This window comes from Salvia splendens, chromosome 19 (assembly GCF_004379255.2).
Source record: "Salvia splendens isolate huo1 chromosome 19, SspV2, whole genome shotgun sequence".
Taxonomy (NCBI): Eukaryota; Viridiplantae; Streptophyta; class Magnoliopsida; order Lamiales; family Lamiaceae; genus Salvia; species Salvia splendens.
The window spans coordinates 24,126,888-24,146,330 of NC_056050.1; the positions used below are offsets into that span (position 1 = coordinate 24,126,888).

The following is a 19,443-nucleotide window of genomic DNA, read 5'->3' on the forward strand; positions in this document are numbered from 1 at the left end:
GCATAAAGGTTAAATTGCTCATTATAGGAAAGTAAAACATAGATTAATCAAAATTGTTTTTCAAAAAGAGTGAGAGATAAACTTGTCTTTGACAGCAAGAGGTTGGTACCACTGAGGTCCAAATCCAGCAGCCTTTCTTGCTACCTCGTTGAACGGTGGCTTGAGCGGCCCTCTGAAGAAAGCCCTCACTATTTCATGGAACTTTGGGATCACTTCAGCGTCGGCACGCTCATCAGCTTCATCTCCTTTGAATGTATGGTCACCAGAGTCGTCGTCTTCTTTTGATCCTTTGCGGAGCGTCAGAAACTTGAACCACTTCACTCCAGCAGCACAGTGAGTTATCTCTTCTGGATAGATCACTGTCTCCAGCAACTCGGCTGTCTTTTCATCGCCTCCTTTGCGGAAACGTGATATCGTTGTTGGCACAACGTCCAGCCCTCTAGCCTAAAAAACACCAAAAATTTGTTACTATCAACTCTTGTAAGCAATCACACATTCAACTCTTGTTATTATGGATACCTCGTGAACACAATGCTCGATTGCTAAACGTGCTAACAGGTCGTTGGAAGTAGCAGCGGCCGAATCCCAGAGACCGTCATGAGCAGGAAATGCTCCATAGAAAGATCCAAGTTCTTTCAATCTCTCTGCAAGCAAGGTGAAGTGCCGACCTTCATCTTGTGCTACTTTCACAAAATCTGTGAAAAAATCTCTTGGCATCGCCTCTTGCTTACCAAATCGAGCAATTATGTCCTGCAATTTTAAGTCATATTGAGAAAGCAAAACATATCATACACTTTTAACTTCTAAATTCAAATTAAAACAAAGGAGCAAAAGTTTCCATAAGTTTGCTCCTAGTTAACGTAAACCAGAAGGTTAACTAAGGTTGAAAGTAATCCCTTTTATGCTTGTATAAACTTTCTATTTTGCATTAAGACTACAATGGAACAGGTCAATACGTCCAGAAACATCAATAGGTGGAAGCATTTCCTTGTGTACGTGTTCTAAGTTTACATCACTATAAGTTTCAATCAGCTCCTCTACAACACTCACATACGTGCCAGTCTAATCCTAGTTAAAATGTAAGCAGAAAGGCGAATTAAGGTCGAAAGTTCCCTTTTATCCTTGGAACACCTTATATTTTGTATCGAGACTACAGTGGAACAGATCAATTTGTCGAGAAACATCAACAGGGGGACGTAATTTCCTTGTGTATATGTTCTAAGTTACATCAGTATAGGGCTCAAACAGTTCCTCTACAACACATACATGTCAGTCTAATCATAGCTAACCGTAAGCAGAAAGGCGAATTAAGGTTGAAAGTAATCCCTTTCATGCTTGCAATACCTTTCATTTTGTTATAAGCCTCAAAAACTATCATCCAATCCACACATATATTAACATATTCAAACTTCAATTTTCTCACACCACATCAATTTTTCTGACTTACAATATTTTTTATTCAATCGACTCCCACAAAAGAAGCTACAGCCATTTGATATTTTTCCTCAAACACGACAAAAAACCTAGTTGGTCGACTTCATACACTAAATAAAAGCAAGAAACAAGTACCCAAGACAAGTCAATAGCCCAGCTCTCAGTATGCACGAGGCTATGAACAAGAGCCTTTCGACTCTGCAGACTCCCCGCCTTTCCCAGCTTCGGCATCTCACTAGGCGAAACCAGCTTTACCTGCACCCAATTCAAACACATCTCAAAATAAAATACTCATTGAAGCATTTCATCGAACAGTTCAGGATAACAGAAACAGAGCCTCACATTTGCGCCTCGGGCAGGGCGATCGGGCACTTGGATCTCCTTGGAAGCATCGTACGCGACTTCGATGTCTCCTTTCAGCCATTTGGTGGCGATTTCATCGCCAAGCCGAGCTTTCTCAAAGGGATCCGCCGTGTTCAGCACTCTCAGCGCCTCCTCCACCAGAGTCGCCTCCGCAGTGCCGCCGCCGCTGCCCATTTCTATATCCTTTCGCCTTTAATTTGGGATTGGGATGTGACCGATGTCGATGAGAAGGAAGTAAGACTCGAGGAGTTGAGCTCTGAAACCTGAGTTTTTATGTAAGCTTTGTTTATCACATTTTATGTAATTTTGTATTTGTCCTATGAAGTCTTAGTATTTCTGTTTTCCTCCCAATAAAGATATTTAAATTCCCTTTTGTAGTTTTTAGAATGAAAGGGGTAATACATGGTACTCCATCCAGTTGTATTTATTTCATAGCCACTCCTTATATTGTAGTCGAGACTGAATATCGGTCTTTAGATGTGAATTTCAGATAGTCTTGATTGTACCACGTGGCGTCGTTGTGTATTAAATTAGAGGGGATGTGGGCAATTCATGGAATTTGTGTTGTGTGTGAATCTGATTAATTGTTGTACATACTATATTTCATCGTTGATAGTGTCAATTCATTTTCGATGACAACTGAAATTTGAGTTTATCTATGCTCGCTCACAAAATTTTAATATAGTACTGTTGATTTATGTTTTTTCTACACCAAATTAAAGACAATTTCACAATAATTCAAATGAATCATAACTTCACATATTCACGTGAATAAATTTTCACGAAAGAACGGAATATGTAGCCATCCCGACATACTTTCAAAACACAAGCATATCATGATCCATTAAATATGGTTCATTTTTCTATTAAAATATACTATTAGAACACTCAGCGCTAAATATATTTTAAATTGTTGATGACGCCAATTCACTTTGATATAGAAGTGAACAAGGCCGGAAATAATTGGCGCGAGAAAAAGTGGCCGACACAGTGACTCTAGATTGTTATTTCAACGACATAGTGACTCTAGATTGTTATTTCAACATAAACTACATTTTGCCCTAGCTCGCCTCAAATTTCCACGCCCATTTCATATAAGAGTTTGAATGCAAAACGGATCTAATATATAATTTCTCTACAATAATAGCGTTATTCAGTAATATCTCATTTTGTGAGGCAGTTATTTATAATATTTGCTACTTTAGTCACTACATTTTCCCTCCGCCATCGCCTTCACGGCTTCTCTCTCTCTCTCTGGCTTTGAGGTTTTATGGAATAGGATGCTGAGTTCATTCCCTCCTCCGCGCCCCACCGAGTCAATCCACCACCGTCTAATTCACTTCGTCAAAGCTGCTCTCATCAACATATTCGTCTCCCCTTACGCCACCGTAACCATTTCTTCCCAATAATACACACACTCCACCTCATATTCTTCTTGATTACCGGTCAATTTTGCGCAGGTTTGTGATTTGTACTGTGGTAAAGTGCCCGATGAGGAGAAGTTGGATGAAGCTCAGATTGGTCACTACATTGGCATTGGTAATTCCCTCACTTTACCCCTATTTTGAGGTTTTGTGATTGTCAATTTCGCTTTCTTGATTTGTAATTCGTGTATTGGCGATATGGAATTTCAATTATGCAGATGTTGCCACGTCTGGGGTGAATGAAGTGAGGGAAGCATGGGAGAGTCGACGGAAGGCTTACACTTCTGAGTTTCTTGAGTTTGATCCTTGCATTGTGAGCTGTTGCTACTTTCTTTCTTTTCTTGACACTGTAGAGTTTCTCATAAATTCTTGCCTTTTTCAGGAAGATGTGTGCTTGCATTGGAAAGACAAGGAGAACAAAGCTGATATTGTTTTCTGCATGGAACAGTTGCCGGTAGGAGATTTATGTGTTGGTTTCACTCCCAAGTGTTGGATTGCTAATCTTTATACGTGTGTGCTGGCAGTTGTGTGTTGAGAATGAGGAGAAAGTGAGGAGATTGTTGCACAACGTCTCGTCTTTGTTGAAGCCGGGAGGTTATTTTCTTGGTATTACTCCCGACTCATCTACTATATGGTATGGGTCTAAATTTGGGAGGCTACGTTGTGTTGATATGTATATATGAATTCCTCATACCGGCATGTTTTATCAACTTCACTATATATGTCAAAAGTATTTTTCACACATTCCGTCAGATTTTCTGCTTAATACTTATATTTTTACCAGATTCTTTGTTTTTTTGGTATTACCCCTGACTCATCTACTATATGGTATGGGTCTGAATTTCGGAGGCTATGTTATCATGGTTTATCTACTGTTTATGGAAGCTGAAATCGTGGTTTATCTACTGTTTATGGAAGCTGTTATCATGGTTTATCTACTGTTTATAGAAGCTTACTTCACTAGAGATTAGTCTTAGGTTTTGTGAAGCTGTGTACAATTTCCTATACTGAAGTCGAGGATATGATTTGTAGGGCTAAGTACCAGAAAAATGTGGAAGCTTACCACAATAAAGCTGTTGGACTGAAGACCAACATATTTCCAAATTGTATTAGGTCTGAGAGCTACATGATTACTTTTGAAGTTGAGGAGGAGAAGTATGTGAGCTACAAACAAGGGATCTTGATCAATGTTTCTTTCCATATTTTCTCCTGATGTTTGATCTCCCTTATGAATTTTAATAATCTCAAGGTTCCCATTTTTCGGAAAGAAGTACCAGCTGAAATTTTCTGGTGATATGTCTGCTGAAACTCATTGCCTAGTCCACTTCCCAAGCCTGATCAGGTTGATATTTTCTCTCGTGAATTGCGTTATCATTTATATAATGGTTATCATTTGTTTCTTCTCAGTGCTCTTTCATTGACACCTTTCATGCAGTCTAATCATGCATTTAGTTCTTCCATCCTAGCTCGTTTTGAGACACAAATATGTCTTGAGCGGGGTAGATTCATGACATCCTTCATGCACAGTAATTTGCACTATATGTTGGAAGTAAGCTGTTTTTGAGTTGGAAATAAAAGCTCACAAGATGGGCAAGTGTACATGCTAGAATGTGTTCATAGATGCTGGCTGTTTTTTTCATTGGTGATTCCCAAAAATGTGTAAATGTAAAACATTTAACACTGTATTTTCACAATGAGCAGGTTGATCATAGTAATTCTAAGTTTGAAGCTGTTAAGGACATGCAAAACATTTGCAACACAAATCATATCTGGAATTTTCTCTGTTTTTTCATCATTATTAAACACCTTTTATAAGATTCATCATTTTACTCGTAGGTTGGCAAGAGATGCTGGTCTTGAGTATGTTGAGATACAAAATCTTACTGAATTTTATGAGGACTACAGGTGAATTTCTCTTTAACTTCAGTGTTTTGCAATGCTATGTTCTATCTTGTTATTTGTTATGTGTATTTACTTAATTTATGTTCCACAACTTTTCACAGACTGATTGGTCATTGTTCTCTTCAAAGGGTCGTAAGATTCATTGAATGTAAATGTTAAACATCAACCATGACATGCATCGATACTGGCTTTTGGGGCCTTATAAACATTTTTCATGTGTGTGTCAGTGAATTAGTGCTGCAATGTTGATCATGTGATATTGATGGTTATATGAATTTGGCAATAGCAGATACTTCATTATCTGTAGTCTGGCATGCTCAGTAGACAGCTCTTTTACAAAGCTTCTATGCTATTGAAGAACTTGATAAGCCATATTTCTTTTGAAATCTTGTACTTTTCTTGCTACAAACCTGCTTATATTTCCTTTTAGGAAACTTATAACTTCGTCCTACAGATTTACCGTTAGTTAGAGTGATCACAAGTTTTTTATTGTCTTTGAAGAGCACAATTAGCAGGAATGCTCATGGACGCTGGCCATAATATTGTTGATCAAAGAGGACGGCTTCTTCAGAGATCATATGATGTCTTAGGTGATTTACCCCTTCATTTACTCATATTTTTATGAATAATGCTATGCGGCCACATTATGGCCGGCCATAAATTAATTAAATAACAAAAAATTTGATTTTTTTTTCAAATTTTTGGTTTAATACTACTTGATTTTACTTTTATATCATCTTCATTATATGTTGCTCAACATGTTAGTGTTGTTCTTTCGTAGTTTTTGCTCAACTTATTACTACTGTCATTTCTTGATTGTTGCTCAACGTATACAGTAATTCGCGATATTAATGTGTTTTACGTAATGGAATTCAAAGATAAGTATTAACTCACAAGTCCATTCACACACATATAAGTTTATATCGGTAATTCTAATTTTTTATACATGTAAATGGACTAAATTAACTCTTTATGGCCGGCCACATTATGGCCATTTAGCATCACTCTATTTTTATACTTCAATAATCTGGGTACTTATGTTAGATTATCTACTGCAGGTCTATACACCACATTCATCTTTCGGAAGCCAGATCCAGATATCACCCCTCCTCTCATGACCCCATTATTGGAAGATGGAAACTACAATCACGATGAGGCAAGTATTGCGGGGCATTAAGAATGCTATGTTAACATTGGAACTTTAATTTTACAGCTATAAGATCTATTTTCAACTAAGTAGTTAGTTGACATAGTTTCCAACTCCTAATTGCATCTCTGCTATGAAAGGTTTGATCCATACTAATTTTTCTTCTCTTTGTTGTTTGACCAAAATGGCTCCTTATCTTACTTCTTGTTCAACAAACATTATAAAAAGTTGTCAAGTTGAAGTACACCCAAGGAAACCCCTTACCAAGAAGGAAACACAAACTTCTATCCTTCTTTTGTTAAGAGAGAGTTAGCACACTATAACAGAATGCATAAATATAGTATGCTGTTCATGGTTACGTATGCATTGGTGTTAAGAGAGAGTTAGCAAATGGACAAGCTGAAAAGTTTTTTAGTATGAGTAGGATAACAGAATAAATAAATGTGATCACTATGAACAATAGGAAATGATCGAGAAAACTTCACAAAAGTCATCAGTTTCAAAAACTATATACTGAGATATGATATTTGCAGTAATATATATGATGAAATAGTGGGCAGGCCATACCCAATAAAAAAATTCACTGAAAAGAAAATCTCAAGACTTCAGAAGTTATTATTTTGATGATCAATAATAGCTGGGATACGAAGTTTTCATTGCACGGGAGTAAAATTGATGAATCTTTTTTCTTTAACCACTTTGATGTACATACATTTTTATAGATGTTGGTTCAAAATCATTGACATGAAATTAGGTTTTGATTCATTTGAAGTAGAAAGTAACTTCCAATATGAACATAATTTGCACGTGGAATATGTTTAGCTGAACGGTACTCAAACAGCATCCTAGCTTTCTCCTTTTCATTTTGATAGACATCAGTGTTTCCGTGTATACACTATATAGTGCTTGGAATTGATATATAGTTAAAACACAGTAAAACCTTCTTGCTCCTAACAGCATAGGCAGAATCCAGAAAATGTGGGTAACCAAGGAACAAATTGTGCCTTGGTTTCCATCTCTCTAAGGTTTCCATGACACATAGTGTGAAATTTTGTTAACAGAAACAAACCCCAAAAATGGCCTGGAAGAATGATTGTAGAACTTGCTCTCGGTTTTTAGTACATATTAGACCTGGGATTGTCAATAATCACTGGGTATTGAATGCACAGCATATTTCAAACAGTATATTTTCCAAGCTAAATCATTAAGTAACAAAGAGATTATACATGATCATGCACTGAATGCTCTGTGTTGATGCTTCCATATTAATTTGATGACATCTTTGAACTATTTTTTGTGCTTTACCATGTTACTTGCACTTCACATCATGCAGCAAGTGTTTTGGCACATGATGAAGTATCTTACTGCAATTCTAAGTTTTCTGGTTGCATTTTTAACTGGACTTCTCTCTTTAAGTTATGCTTGCACATCTACCTTGCTTGTAAGATGTTGGTCCCACTTTGCATTATGGTAGAGTGAGTTTACTACACTATGTAATGAGGATCATGCCATGCTAGCAGAATGTAGGATTAGTTGCTTACGAGGTGCGATCCTCATCACTATGGTCAAATTCTTGTTTCATCTAAAACTAATTCAACTCATTCGAATCATTTTGATCATGGAATCATTGTTATTAAGGTAGCTGATGATTATGCCAGGTTCCTCTGGCGGCACAGAGCGAATGGCAAGCAGCTGGCTGGAGAGACGAGGAAAAGATTGTCCCTCCTGAGTCGAGTTCAGGACCGGGTAAGATAAGCGAGCAGAAAGGCATACTAGGTCCCGGTCCAGCAGAACTGCGATTTCCAGAAGCTATTTGAGGAAAGCAAGCAACAGTTGCCTCAAGTCAGCAGTGGACATTAATTTTATGATATTTGATGGATAGCAGATATGTACATTAGCATATGTGTTGGGATTTCTTTTCTACTTATGTAAACTCGGACTACGACAACGTTTTACTACTTTTTTAGTTAGTGATAAAATAGGAAATGTTCTCTAGTTAACTATACGTGGATTTTATTTGTAGAGTTCTCAGTTTAACGATTTCCGATGGGATGATAACTTGGTAAACCAACTCATTTAAACATTTTACTCCCTATGTATAAATTAAGTGTAGTCATATTCCTTTTTTTTGATGTCTCAACTAAGTTAAAGTCATTTTCTTTTTTGACAAAAAAATAATTTCCAGCATGTTATAATCATTTACTCCAGCATTTTGTAATCATATAAATATAATTTTTCCTAATAAATTGAAAGATTATAAAAATTATAATCAACCCCAATAATGAGACGTCGAAATATTCTGAATTAATTTTCCAAAAGTAATCAACATTTCCCCCTATTAAAGGCATGTCTCCTATATTAAGTGGCAAAAATTCAAAAATGATGCACTTTAATAGGTTATTTCTCATATTGATGCTCGTTGTGTACACTGCCATGTCACTTGATGGTCAGGCCGAGTGAAAGCGCAGCGAGCCTATCAAGAGCGCAATGAAAAATAAAGATTTTCTCCCGATCGCATCACTCTATGTTCAGGCCGAGAAAAAGCCTGACGGGCCTATCAAGAGTTTGAAGGGAAACATGAATGTTCTCTTGGTTGCATCACTTAGATTTCCGACCAAAAAGTCCGAAACCAAAAGGAGACTGGAAACCAAAAGCCAGTTAAAAATGAAAGTGGGCTATAGATTATGTCATATGCTTTAATCGTTGAGCTAATATGCGTATTTTCATTTGTTCTTATATTCTTATAATATATTCTTAGAAAAAGTACATAATCCAGAGACCAACAAATATGTCTCACTTTTATATTTAGAAAAAGTACATCACTAAGGGCACCCGTAACGCGTGCCGCCGGCGTTCCGCGTGCCGTTCCGCCGGAACGGTTTCGCCGCGGAACGCGTTGCGGCGCACCATTCCGCTCCCATTCCGTTCCCATTCCGTTCCGCGTGCCGACGGCACGGAACGCGGCACGGCTTGTGCCGCCACGCGCTCGGGCGACGTGGCGCTCCCCGCTTCGTGCGTGCTTCCCACTCGCCAACCCGCGAGTGGGACACGTCAGCGATGACGCAATAATTAATTTTTTAAAAAAAAATATATTTTTATAAATTTTTTTTTAAACGGTCATATTACCGTTTTTTAACTTTTTTTTAATTTTTTTTATTTTTATTTTTATTTTCTTATTCTATAAATACACCTAATTTATTACATTTCACACACAACTACACATCTACTCTTCCTAAACCAACATCAATTCCTCTCCAATTTTCTATTTCAATCTCCTTCACAAAATGTCCGGCGACGGGAATTACGGCGGTGGTGGCTCCGGTGGGTGGGATCTCAACGCGTTCGGCGATTGGGAGACCATGTACAACACACTAGGTGGTTCCGGGTCGTCGACGCCGGGCACCCAGGGGTCGGCGACGCCGGGTGGGTACCAACCACCCACTTTCGATGTGGATGCCTACGCTCGACCACCCGGCTCGCGGCTTTCTCAGGGTTTGTCCCAGATTCGGGAGGATATCCCCGTAGAACCCACCCAGGGAGGAAGCCGAGGCGGTGGAAGCTCTAGGGCTGCGTCTGAGGCACCCGAGGAGGAGGAGGAGGAGGAGGATCTGGGCCGGCATCCGTACAACAACGAAGAAACTAAGGCGGTGTACACCGCCTGGCTCACCGTCTCGTACGATCCCATCGTCGGGAACCAACAAGCCGCCAAGTGCTTCTGGGAAAAGGTCCGTGATGTCTACCACCAGACTAAGCCGAAAGGGGCCCGGAAGCGCAAATATACAATGCTCCGTGCTCACTTTGGCCGAGTCGACGCACAGGTCAAAAAGTTTAAGTTTAATTTTTTTTAATGTTGTGTGTTTTTTAATAAAGTGTGTTTGTTTTTTATTAAAGTGTGTTTATTTAAATTGAATTGGGTTGGAAATAAAAAAAATGAAATTGAATGAATAGTAATTTAAGGAACGGTTAAGGAACGAAGGGTTGCAGGTTCCGTTCCTTAGTTAAGGAATGGAGTAAAAAAGTACAGTGGGGCCCTCAAATAGTGGTTTAAGGAACGGGGGTTGCAGGTTCCGTTCCTTAGTTAAGGAATGGAGTAAAAAAGTACAGTGGGGCCCTCAAATAGTGGTTTAAGGAACGGTATAGGAACAGCGTTGTGGATGGCCTAATAATATATCAAATTCTCTCTATCTTCATTGTTAATACTATAAGAAAGTGAGATATTTTTATTAAAACGAAGGTAGTACTATAAGAAAATTTATTTAAAGTAATAGGTTAATACACATTAGAAAATTTACGAATAGTTGATTTTATATTACTATTTGGGATAATACATATTAAATCATAAAATATTGTCAAATTTTGGTTACTGCATCAGTATGAATTGGCAGAGCTGCCTAATTCGAACTCATGATCTCTTCTAGTTTAGAAGAGCTCTCTACCACTCCAACACAAGGGCTCATTGATCAATTTAAACATTAAATATTTTTAGACATTAACCATTAAACTTTTTATCTACATAAACTAATAATTCATTTTAATTTTATATACATAAATATTAGTATACTATGTTTATGGTTACGTATAGGGCTGGGTAAAAATACCGAAATACCGCCCTTACCGTATCGAAAAAATACCGAAAATACCAGATTTTCGGTATACCGCAATTTTCGGTAAGGTATCATACCTTACCGATTTATTTCGGTACGGTAACGGTATGAATTTTCATATACCGAGGTATACCGGGGTATACCGAAAATACGGTATATACCGTAATTTTAAGTATATACCGAAAATATGGTATATACCATAATTTTCGGTATATACCGATATCAATATATGCCAAATTATATCAAGTAAATTCATACTTTTACCAAACAAATAAATATTTACATGTAGAAATCAAATCATGTCTCATTATAGTTGTCGGGTAATCATGTAAATATAAAATCAAATAAACTCAATTAGGAAAACTTGATATCGTTGAATCAATTAGTTTCAAACAAATATAAGATTTTAGTTAAATTAGTTCCAAACAAATATCGTTGAACGTTATGTGATTGCGTGGAGTTTAATTGTTGCAGTTTTTTTATTGAATATGTTTGAATTTGATTAAATTTCATGTTTTCTAAGTATTTTAGAAATTTTATTTTCATTTGTGTTTGTATTTAGAATTATTTACAAAATAATGATATTTTGGTACGTCGTATTGTAGTCCGATATACCGTAAAACTCTGGTATACCGCAAAAGTACAGTATACCGAATTTAGATATGACATACTTAAAATAAGGTATGGCATCGATATTGAAATTTGTCATACCGAAAATAAGGTATACCGAAGTTCGGTATACCGAAAATTTTGGTAAGGTAAAGGTATGATTTTTTCTCATATCGAATTTTCGGTAAGGTATACGGTATGATGGTTTCGGTAAGGTATACCGTACCTACCCACGCCTAGTTACGTATGCATTGGTGTTAAGACAGAGTAAGCAAACTTGTTTTTTAAAATTTATTTATAGAAATTGACATTTCAATTCAAAGAAAAATGAAATCGGTCTTATTTCAGATTGGAAATATAGGTCACACGAAAAAAAGTTACACTGTTGGTAAAAACACTAGTTTTGATATAAATCTTTTCTCCAAACGAAGTAACTAAATTGATTTGAACCCGACATTTGTTACACACGAGAGGACGAACTCCAATGACAAACCAGCAATTTAATCAAACTGATTTTATCAAAACTTATGCAGAAAATGCTTAATCCAAAAAAAAGAGTTCCTCAACTATAACTAAAGGTTTCACTTGAGGAAACTACAGGCTACAAACAAGAATACATATACTACCAACGACGTAAGAAGCTCAAGAGTCCAAGTCGGCTGCAACAAAAACGAAGGAATGAGTGGAACCGTCATAGAACCGCAAAGCCACCCAGCCACAAGAGCTCCAAATCTGCAATTATATCATACAGTTTCGTCTTGTAAGTAATCAAGCAGTTGCAAGGAAATAGGCAGACTAACTTTTTGTCCCAACAACTTACCCTATAATGGCAGCTCTAGGCAAACTTTCGTTCTTGTCATTAAGGAAGTAAATGCAAGCTCCAAGAGACAATGCCACCTGCATAGGAAAGAACATACATTGTCTTGAACAGATTAAGAATCAAAACTAGAAAATTGGTTAACGGTATAGGCAGCAGAAAACATTAATATTTTAACTAGTAACACTTGGTAGTGAAAAGTGGATTGAAAAGTAGATCAAGTCTCCACAATGACTAATCAAGATAGCTATTTCTTTGTTTTCATGGACTGAGTGTCTGTCTTGCATTTCCAAAGTGGAGTATATAATAAGATGTACATTCTTTTATCCACAAGATTATCAGTGCCGGGCTTCCCAGAATACACAATGCAAGAAGCAAGGTAGAATTTTGATTCATGGTATCAATGATCATTCTAAGTTATAAACAATACAACACCAAGAAACTTAAATTTCGTTCATCTCGACTCTGTTGACATCTAGTGCTGATCTATAGGCTTTTAGATATGGGATTGCATCAGTATCCAGGGGCCAATCAGTTCAAACACCAAACATTGAGCTCGTAAGTGAACTCCACATTTAACTAATACTACAGTGCTAATATGTAGTTCTCACTAAACCACAAGCTTTAATGTGACATTTATTCTGAATGGAGGCAAAATAGTAGAACAATTTAAAGTGACCATAAATGCAATGTACCTGGAATGCGGGTCCCGCTTCAGCAGAGTTTATCACGCTCCAGCATGCCATGAAACCGAACAAGAACAACCGTCTCAAAATTATCACAGGGGCAGGAATCTCAACAAAGCTGACCAAGTTCTTCACCCATGGCGGAGATTCCTCAACCTTCTTCTTTAGCCTGCTTTTCAAGTTGATCTTCATTTTCTTCCTGTTATTGAAGCTGGTCAGCAGTAGTCTCTCGAAAGCAGCTTCTATAGATTCAAAACTTCTTTCATGATTGGCATATTGGTCCAGTAAAAAGTTCCGAGCACTCCAAACTTCTTCTTCAGAAGCATCAGTACTTACCCCTAGCCGCTTATAAGGATCCCAGACATGTGCCCTAGGGAATTTCGAAATGCTACCTATAGATATCCAACGTAAAATATTAATGCTAGCAAAATGATACCCAAATATAATGACAGCACATACTAGTAAGCCAGATCACAAACAGCTTCAGAACTCATCTTAGTTACACACTTCTTATCACAAAAACAATGAAAATCAAGTTATACGAGGACATTATCTTAAGTAGCAGTAAAAATATGGCGGAGTCGGGAACTGCTATTCAACCACAGTTTAGAAAAACAACTAAACATCCTCATAAAGTCGAAGAAAATGAAAAATGTTCAAGGACATACTACTTCATACTTAGACTACCCTTTTCAAGTTTCCAACCCACTAAGCTGAAAAAATAAATTCATTTGTACCTTTACCCTCATAAGGCGTATCCACCGCGCATTTTGGGGAGATATATCCAATGCAGTCCGGCTTCTCAGTCCGGCTTCTACTCGAATGGCCTCTAATTGAACTGTGACCGAAACACCAATATTTGCACAAAATCAATAAAAATAAGTAAGCTCGCTCGTATCAATGGAAAGTATTAGCATACTGAATGCCGATTGCCTATTGCGAAAAAAACTTACAGACGACGGCTAAGGAAAGAGCTTTTGAGGGTAGGGGTTGAGAGGAGAGCCGCCGCCATCAGTTCTCTGCAGAAATATGCAGAAAATCTAATCAAGAGCATATCCTAAAACGAATTAGCTTGCAAAACTGCCTTTAACTAGGACTAAAAATCAAACTAAGTTTTCAACTGTGTTTCTGAAGCTCGACGGCTCAAATTCGACTGATTTACAGAACTAGAGCTCAATTTCTAGATGCATAAGTGCACAATGTAGAACAAAAAAAATCCAAGGGAGGTGATTCAGCAGGAACGGAACACACAATTGAATTTGTAATTTGAATAACAGAAAAGCTAGCATCAAATGGAACAGTTAAAAGCGAACAATCGAATAAAAACGTAGTCGAATTCGCGCAGATTCTCACCCTCTTCTCTTTCCTCTTGGAAGGCGGCGACTGTGATGGAGAAGCAATATCAGAAAATAGCACTTTCGCCGGGGATGAAAGGGAGTCGGCGGAGGGCGGCGGAGCAACCGTTAGATGATAGGATGAGGTAATTAACAGTAGTATATCATTTCAATATCATCATTTCTTCATATCTTACTATTTTAAATGATTTACTAATATTTTATTATTATACAATACTTATATTATGCTTGTATAAAATCAATTAAAATTACCATCTAATATAAATATGTACACTTATATTTGTAGTATCTGTTGATATTTAAAATCATCATTTCTTATAGTATGATGTAGTACAAGGATATAACTTGAAGGCAAATTATCTGTAAATTCTTATAGTATGATGTAGTACAAGGATATAATTTGAAGGCAAATTATCTATAAAATCATAAGTTTATTTAATTATGATTAATCCTGTAACTTTTAAAATATCAGTGATATTGTAACATTTTTGTCAACTATCCCTCGAATTTAAGATTATAGGACAATTGAGAAAAATGTCAAAATTATAACAGATATTTCTAAATTTGCAGAATTAACAAAAATTAATGTTTTTTCCAACAATTTTCTATAAATTTAAGTATTTAACCTCTATGAGAAAGTACATTATACTATGAGCTCATATATTTAGTCCAACAATTTCTATTGATTTTACTGATACTTTTCCATCGTTCGAGTGATTCTTGATTTTTTGAGACCATTCTTGGTCTAAATCTGTAAATCAGTTTACATTTGAGCTTGGAGAAAGAGCTCTACGAGAGCACCGCAACGCGGCCATTCTTTAGGGCGTGCCGCGTTGTAGGAGGGGTCGCCCATACGGGCATCACTTCACCGTGGGAAATATACGCGCTATAAATTCAAAAAATCGTGATGATAGTAGTAGCTAGAAATCTCGGGACAAATAGCAAGCACTATTCAATCATTCGTGTAATCTAGCAATACAAACTTTTTTTAAGAAGACATGAAAATTGAAATGTAAGCTTTGATGAAACAAAACCCTCATTTTCTAACATAAACATGCTATCAACCATCATAAGAGAGGAGGAGGCAACATTGGCTGTACAATTTACCTTCCCGGTGCAACCTCAGATTCAAACTCCGTCATATGATGTTCCTCACCATCACAACCACCAAAATACTCTGACAAAGCTGTCTGCAAATCTTGATGACTGAAAGGAGCTCCTTCCGCCCAAGATAGTGAAGGATGATGATATATATACACACAGATACTGGAAAGGCGATGATATATCACTCCTGATATTCATCGAACGTTCTGCCACTGGCGCATTCTGCCAGCGATTTGGCAGTGATTTCTCTCCCGAATCTCCATATGTAGTTCAGACCAACGAGCAGCTCGGTGATCTGTGCTTCTGTCTTTTCTTGATTTGCAAAGTAGAGCGTCTGGACGAGAAGGACGTTTGTCCTAGACACCAAGCTCTGGTGCTCAAAGCTTCTCTCCGACTGCCATCTTATCATGTTATGAGCGAGAGGGGCGAGCCATTCGAGTGTTTTTGACATAGCATCGTTCCATTCATTGGCAAGAGCTGTGTCATAAACTGATGAACTGAGGCTCTTTGCGAAAGGCTTCAGCTTAGCCCTGAGGGATGATCTGATGCTAGCTGGCAGCATATTGTATACATCGTCTCTAGCATCGTTTCCAATCAAGTGAGGAGATGCTATCAGTTTCTCGATGAATATGATGAGATTTGCGTAGTGAAGAGCTAGGGCCGAAGCACCAAGAGTTTCCGGAGGTGGATTCAACAGCTTGCTCTTTGATGCAACTACAGAGAGGTTTCCATCGATCAAGTTCCCGTAAATCTTTCCATCCATAACTCCGGATTGAGCATCACCAGGTATCAAATGGGCGTTACTCATCCAAGAACCATTTCCACCTACAACAGAGCCAGTTAAAGGTCCTGACATGGTCATTCCATTCGGTTTTCGCCGAGAGATTTTCTCAGCTTTGTGAGATTTATCACGGAAATGCCACATTCGAAAAGAACTCTTGCTCGTTTTTGAAGTAGGACCGGGTTTGGCTGTTGAACTTGATAAGGGACCTGAATAGTAACCACCAACACCATTATGTTTTCCAGAGATCGAACTAGATGTATTCGTTGAGTTCCCAAGAGGACCTGAGTGGAAATTACCCATGTTGTTCGTTCTCAAGAGAGGGCCAGAAGAAGATATGAACTTTCCTTGTGTACCTGTAGAAACTCTAGGGACATAATTTTCAGATGGATAAACAGACGATTGCATGAAGGCAGTTGAGTGACTATGTCGGTTATTAGAATCATCCACAACTCTCGAGTTAGCCCCTATGTCAGCAATGTGGTTAACACCAAAAACATGTCCAATCCTCCCATACGTAGTAAAAAGAGATCTCGCCATGAGAAGAATGGTGTAATCATAAGTCCGACTCCAGAGAGAATTTTCCTTGAGATGCTTCACCTCTTGTCGCTTCCACGCAATCTTCTTCTCGTATTCAACCAAGGTAATGCTATCCACGCTATCATTGCCCTTCATCCTCTTCAACGCCTGTTCAAGATCCGCGAGCGTCTCCATCTCTTGATACAAATTAGCATTTGCAACTATAAAACGCTCCATCTTCTTGACTTTCCTTTCCATCTTCCTCCATGAGAACTGCCAACCATACGTGTCTGCACCACCCATGATCAAATCGTTAAACGCCTGCTCAAAGCTTCTCAGCAGGGGATCGTTGCATCTCTTGGACAACCTAGCCAATGCTCTTGCCACGTTCACCAAATTTTCCATCATCTCCGCACATATCAACTTCCCAATATACTCATCACTCTCCGATACAAGCTTCTTTATACCCAACGAGTCATTTATCTCCACTCTTAACCTAGCAACCTGCTTATCAGTCATTGATTGCCACAGGTGAAGCAGTTTAGTCATCAAGCTAGCAGCCTCAAAGGCCAAAACCGCAATCTTCACCTTTTCAGTATGGAACTCATTCTTCTTCAATGGCGTCCACAGACTACGAAACCATGATTGTGTGACCATTTCTATCACCAGACAGCCAAAATTTCCGAACAAATCCGATTGACCGTTTCTTGATTTCAAAGTAAAAGCTCTAACAATAGATGGAAGATTTCTGTTAAAAATGGAACAAGTAGCAAATCAGCAAAGATACAGCACAGCTAACAAATATCCTCCATATTTTACAATTTAAGATATCAAAGCTAATTTAATAGGAAAACTGTAATTACTAACTGTTTCAGTATTTTTTTTCCAGTATTTGATTGCCAGTTATTACTAACTGTTTCAGTATTTTTTTTCCTTTTATTCACGAAGACAAGAAGCATCCAGCTGAATTTCCTTTTTGTAGTTCTACAATTTTATTGAATTCATCTTTATTCTCCTTTCAAATTTAATTTACCCTACACTAATTAGCTTGAATGCTTCTCTTCCAGCTCGAACCTACTTCAAATCTACTCACGAAAGAAGATTGAAATGTTTTACTCTTATATTATTTGAGCAGCTAAATAAAAATACACATCACTGATTTTCCGGCCAATGGAAAAGGCAAGCACCGAACAAGCAGAATACAATAAAATAATGGACAAAAATACAAATTAGCACTGAATTTATGCTTACGTATATTTGCTGTTGGAGGAGAGAAAACACAGACTACAAAATTGAATCTATCGGAATCAACACAAATCACAAGGCTGTGGTGAAAGAGAAGAAAATCAGAGGGAAAGAAAGAAGAAAGAAAAGGAAATGGAAAGAGAAGGAAAGGTGGGAGAGTTGAGAGCTGCAAGCAGGGGAGAGAAAGAGTGGAAATGTTGAGAGTTGAGAAACCGTGTGGAATTTATGAATACATTTATTGCTTTGCTCACAAACTCCTATTCTTTGCCCTAATTCCCTTTTGACCTAATAGTTTAGGGCCTTTTTCTCTTATTTAGATAATTGAGTTTTCTTTTAATTTATATCAACAGATAAAGAAGGCACACATACTTATATACATACATAAGCACTTATATAGTATTCATCTTTGAAGCAGCTGTTGATCAACGTTTATGAATTTGCCATGCATTTTATGTCGTGGTCGGGTCAAACAATGCATTAACATCATGAATCAATCATGTATTTTTGAAGAAGTATGCATTGGTAGGACTTGGATATCAAATTTGCAGTCAACCGACAACTCGATAATATGGATTACTACGTGGTTGATGACTAATTTAAAGTGGTCATTCTTTGGAAAATCTATTATACTGTGAAACGTCTGTTGCATGCGTTGTGGAATCATGCATGACATGATAATCAAGGACAGATGAAAAGATGCAACTAATTGGTCAATGTTGAAGTTGCATTAGTTCCAAGATTTCAAAGTCGACGTAATTCTCTCGCAATGAATGGATTCATGGTGAAATTAAATAAAATATTATCGAATAAATTTAAGCATACTCAAATTAATCCGATCATGTACTTTTTCTAACTATGCAATTTATTAAAACTTGACTGCAATTTTTGAATTTATAAATAATTAATTTAATTTTTAAAAATAGTGTTTGTATTTGAATTTATAAAAACTAATGTGGAGTTTTCACTAAATAAGAGAAAATATAGGGGGGAATGACAAATTTCGGATAGATCAGACATGTCACAATCATTATAGGAGACCACGCGGAGAAATATGATTTTACATATTTGACCCCGCGTCGATTCAAAGTAACCGGCTCAAATTGACCCCACAGGTCATTTCAAGTCAAAAAAGCCGCCACAGTCGGTCCAACCGGGCGCTTTTGAGTGGCCGACTGATTAATGCTATTCATTTGGTGGCAATTTAATTTGCCACTAATTAACTATATTTAAGATATTTTATTTCCTAATAATGATTATGGACATGTTTTCCCCAAAATAAGGGTGGACCTAATAATTACTGAGATTGACCAAGCTCTGTCACTAATTAGTAATTAGCCAATTCATACTAAAAGTGGGACCAAAATTCCCATTAATAGGATAATTATGATGTTTGTATGAAAAAAAATCAATAATGGTAGTAGTATAGTTTCTTATTTATCCGTATATATTGATT

At 37.4% G+C, this 19,443-nt stretch overlaps 4 protein-coding genes across 5 annotated transcripts; 1 reads left to right on the top strand and 3 right to left on the bottom strand.

Annotated features, from left to right (window-relative positions):
- Positions 1-21: 21 nt before the first annotated feature.
- Positions 22-2,130, bottom strand: LOC121779602 (uncharacterized protein HI_0077-like). Its single transcript, XM_042176942.1, has 4 exons — positions 1,777-2,130; positions 1,570-1,689; positions 520-750; positions 22-444 (listed from the first exon to the last, which is right to left on the bottom strand). Exons 1-4 carry the CDS (start codon positions 1,969-1,971, stop codon positions 61-63), a joined length of 930 nt encoding a protein of 309 aa, XP_042032876.1. The 5' UTR covers positions 1,972-2,130; the 3' UTR covers positions 22-60.
- Positions 2,131-2,974: 844 nt separating this feature from the next.
- LOC121778661 (mRNA cap guanine-N7 methyltransferase 2-like) lies at positions 2,975-8,373 on the top strand. The gene is made up of 11 exons (XM_042176048.1): positions 2,975-3,185; positions 3,258-3,336; positions 3,440-3,534; positions 3,604-3,675; positions 3,746-3,855; positions 4,254-4,376; positions 4,471-4,563; positions 5,058-5,126; positions 5,625-5,713; positions 6,182-6,279; positions 7,929-8,373. Exons 1-11 carry the CDS (start codon positions 3,078-3,080, stop codon positions 8,085-8,087), a joined length of 1,095 nt encoding a protein of 364 aa, XP_042031982.1. The 5' UTR covers positions 2,975-3,077; the 3' UTR covers positions 8,088-8,373.
- Positions 8,374-11,892: 3,519 nt separating this feature from the next.
- On the bottom strand, positions 11,893-14,499 carry LOC121778309 (protein CHAPERONE-LIKE PROTEIN OF POR1, chloroplastic-like). Its single transcript, XM_042175637.1, has 6 exons — positions 14,340-14,499; positions 13,940-14,005; positions 13,724-13,824; positions 12,996-13,378; positions 12,304-12,380; positions 11,893-12,215 (listed from the first exon to the last, which is right to left on the bottom strand). The coding sequence occupies exons 2-6, from the start codon at positions 13,996-13,998 to the stop codon at positions 12,065-12,067; spliced, it is 771 nt and encodes a 256-aa protein (XP_042031571.1). The 5' UTR covers positions 13,999-14,005; positions 14,340-14,499; the 3' UTR covers positions 11,893-12,064.
- A 771-nt stretch (positions 14,500-15,270) lies between these two features.
- LOC121780240 lies at positions 15,271-18,197 on the bottom strand. 2 transcript variants are annotated; one of them, XM_042177780.1, is made up of 2 exons: positions 17,997-18,197; positions 15,271-17,472 (listed from the first exon to the last, which is right to left on the bottom strand). In XM_042177780.1, exon 2 carries the CDS (start codon positions 17,400-17,402, stop codon positions 15,627-15,629), a length of 1,776 nt encoding a protein of 591 aa, XP_042033714.1. In that variant the 5' UTR covers positions 17,403-17,472; positions 17,997-18,197; the 3' UTR covers positions 15,271-15,626. The 2 variants fall into 2 exon arrangements, with proteins under 2 accessions (XP_042033714.1, XP_042033713.1); XM_042177779.1 differs by having other exon boundaries at positions 15,271-17,493; positions 17,997-18,196.
- Between the last annotated feature and the right edge of the window lie 1,246 nt (positions 18,198-19,443).

What these genes read in the sequence shown, in the direction of transcription:
- LOC121779602 (XM_042176942.1), bottom strand. Translation starts at nt 1,971, where the DNA reads ATGGGCAGCGGCGGCGGCACTGCGGAGGCGACTCTGGTGGAGGAGGCG. An exon ending in GGGCTATTGACTTGTCTTGG is followed by an intron (nt 751 to 1,569) that starts GTACTTGTTTCT and finishes TTAAAATTGCAG; the next exon opens with GACATAATTGCTCGATTTGG. An exon ending in TCGAGCATTGTGTTCACGAG is followed by an intron (nt 445 to 519) that starts GTATCCATAATA and finishes GGTGTTTTTTAG; the next exon opens with GCTAGAGGGCTGGACGTTGT.
- LOC121778661 (XM_042176048.1), top strand. Translation starts at nt 3,078, where the DNA reads ATGCTGAGTTCATTCCCTCCTCCGCGCCCCACCGAGTCAATCCACCAC. An exon ending in TGGTCACTACATTGGCATTG is followed by an intron (nt 3,337 to 3,439) that starts GTAATTCCCTCA and finishes TCAATTATGCAG; the next exon opens with ATGTTGCCACGTCTGGGGTG. An exon ending in TCTGCATGGAACAGTTGCCG is followed by an intron (nt 3,676 to 3,745) that starts GTAGGAGATTTA and finishes GTGTGCTGGCAG; the next exon opens with TTGTGTGTTGAGAATGAGGA.
- LOC121778309 (XM_042175637.1), bottom strand. Translation starts at nt 13,998, where the DNA reads ATGGCGGCGGCTCTCCTCTCAACCCCTACCCTCAAAAGCTCTTTCCTT. An exon ending in TCTTTCCTTAGCCGTCGTCT is followed by an intron (nt 13,825 to 13,939) that starts GTAAGTTTTTTT and finishes TTTCGGTCACAG; the next exon opens with TTCAATTAGAGGCCATTCGA. An exon ending in TACGCCTTATGAGGGTAAAG is followed by an intron (nt 13,379 to 13,723) that starts GTACAAATGAAT and finishes GGATATCTATAG; the next exon opens with GTAGCATTTCGAAATTCCCT.
- LOC121780240 (XM_042177780.1), bottom strand. Translation starts at nt 17,402, where the DNA reads ATGGTCACACAATCATGGTTTCGTAGTCTGTGGACGCCATTGAAGAAG.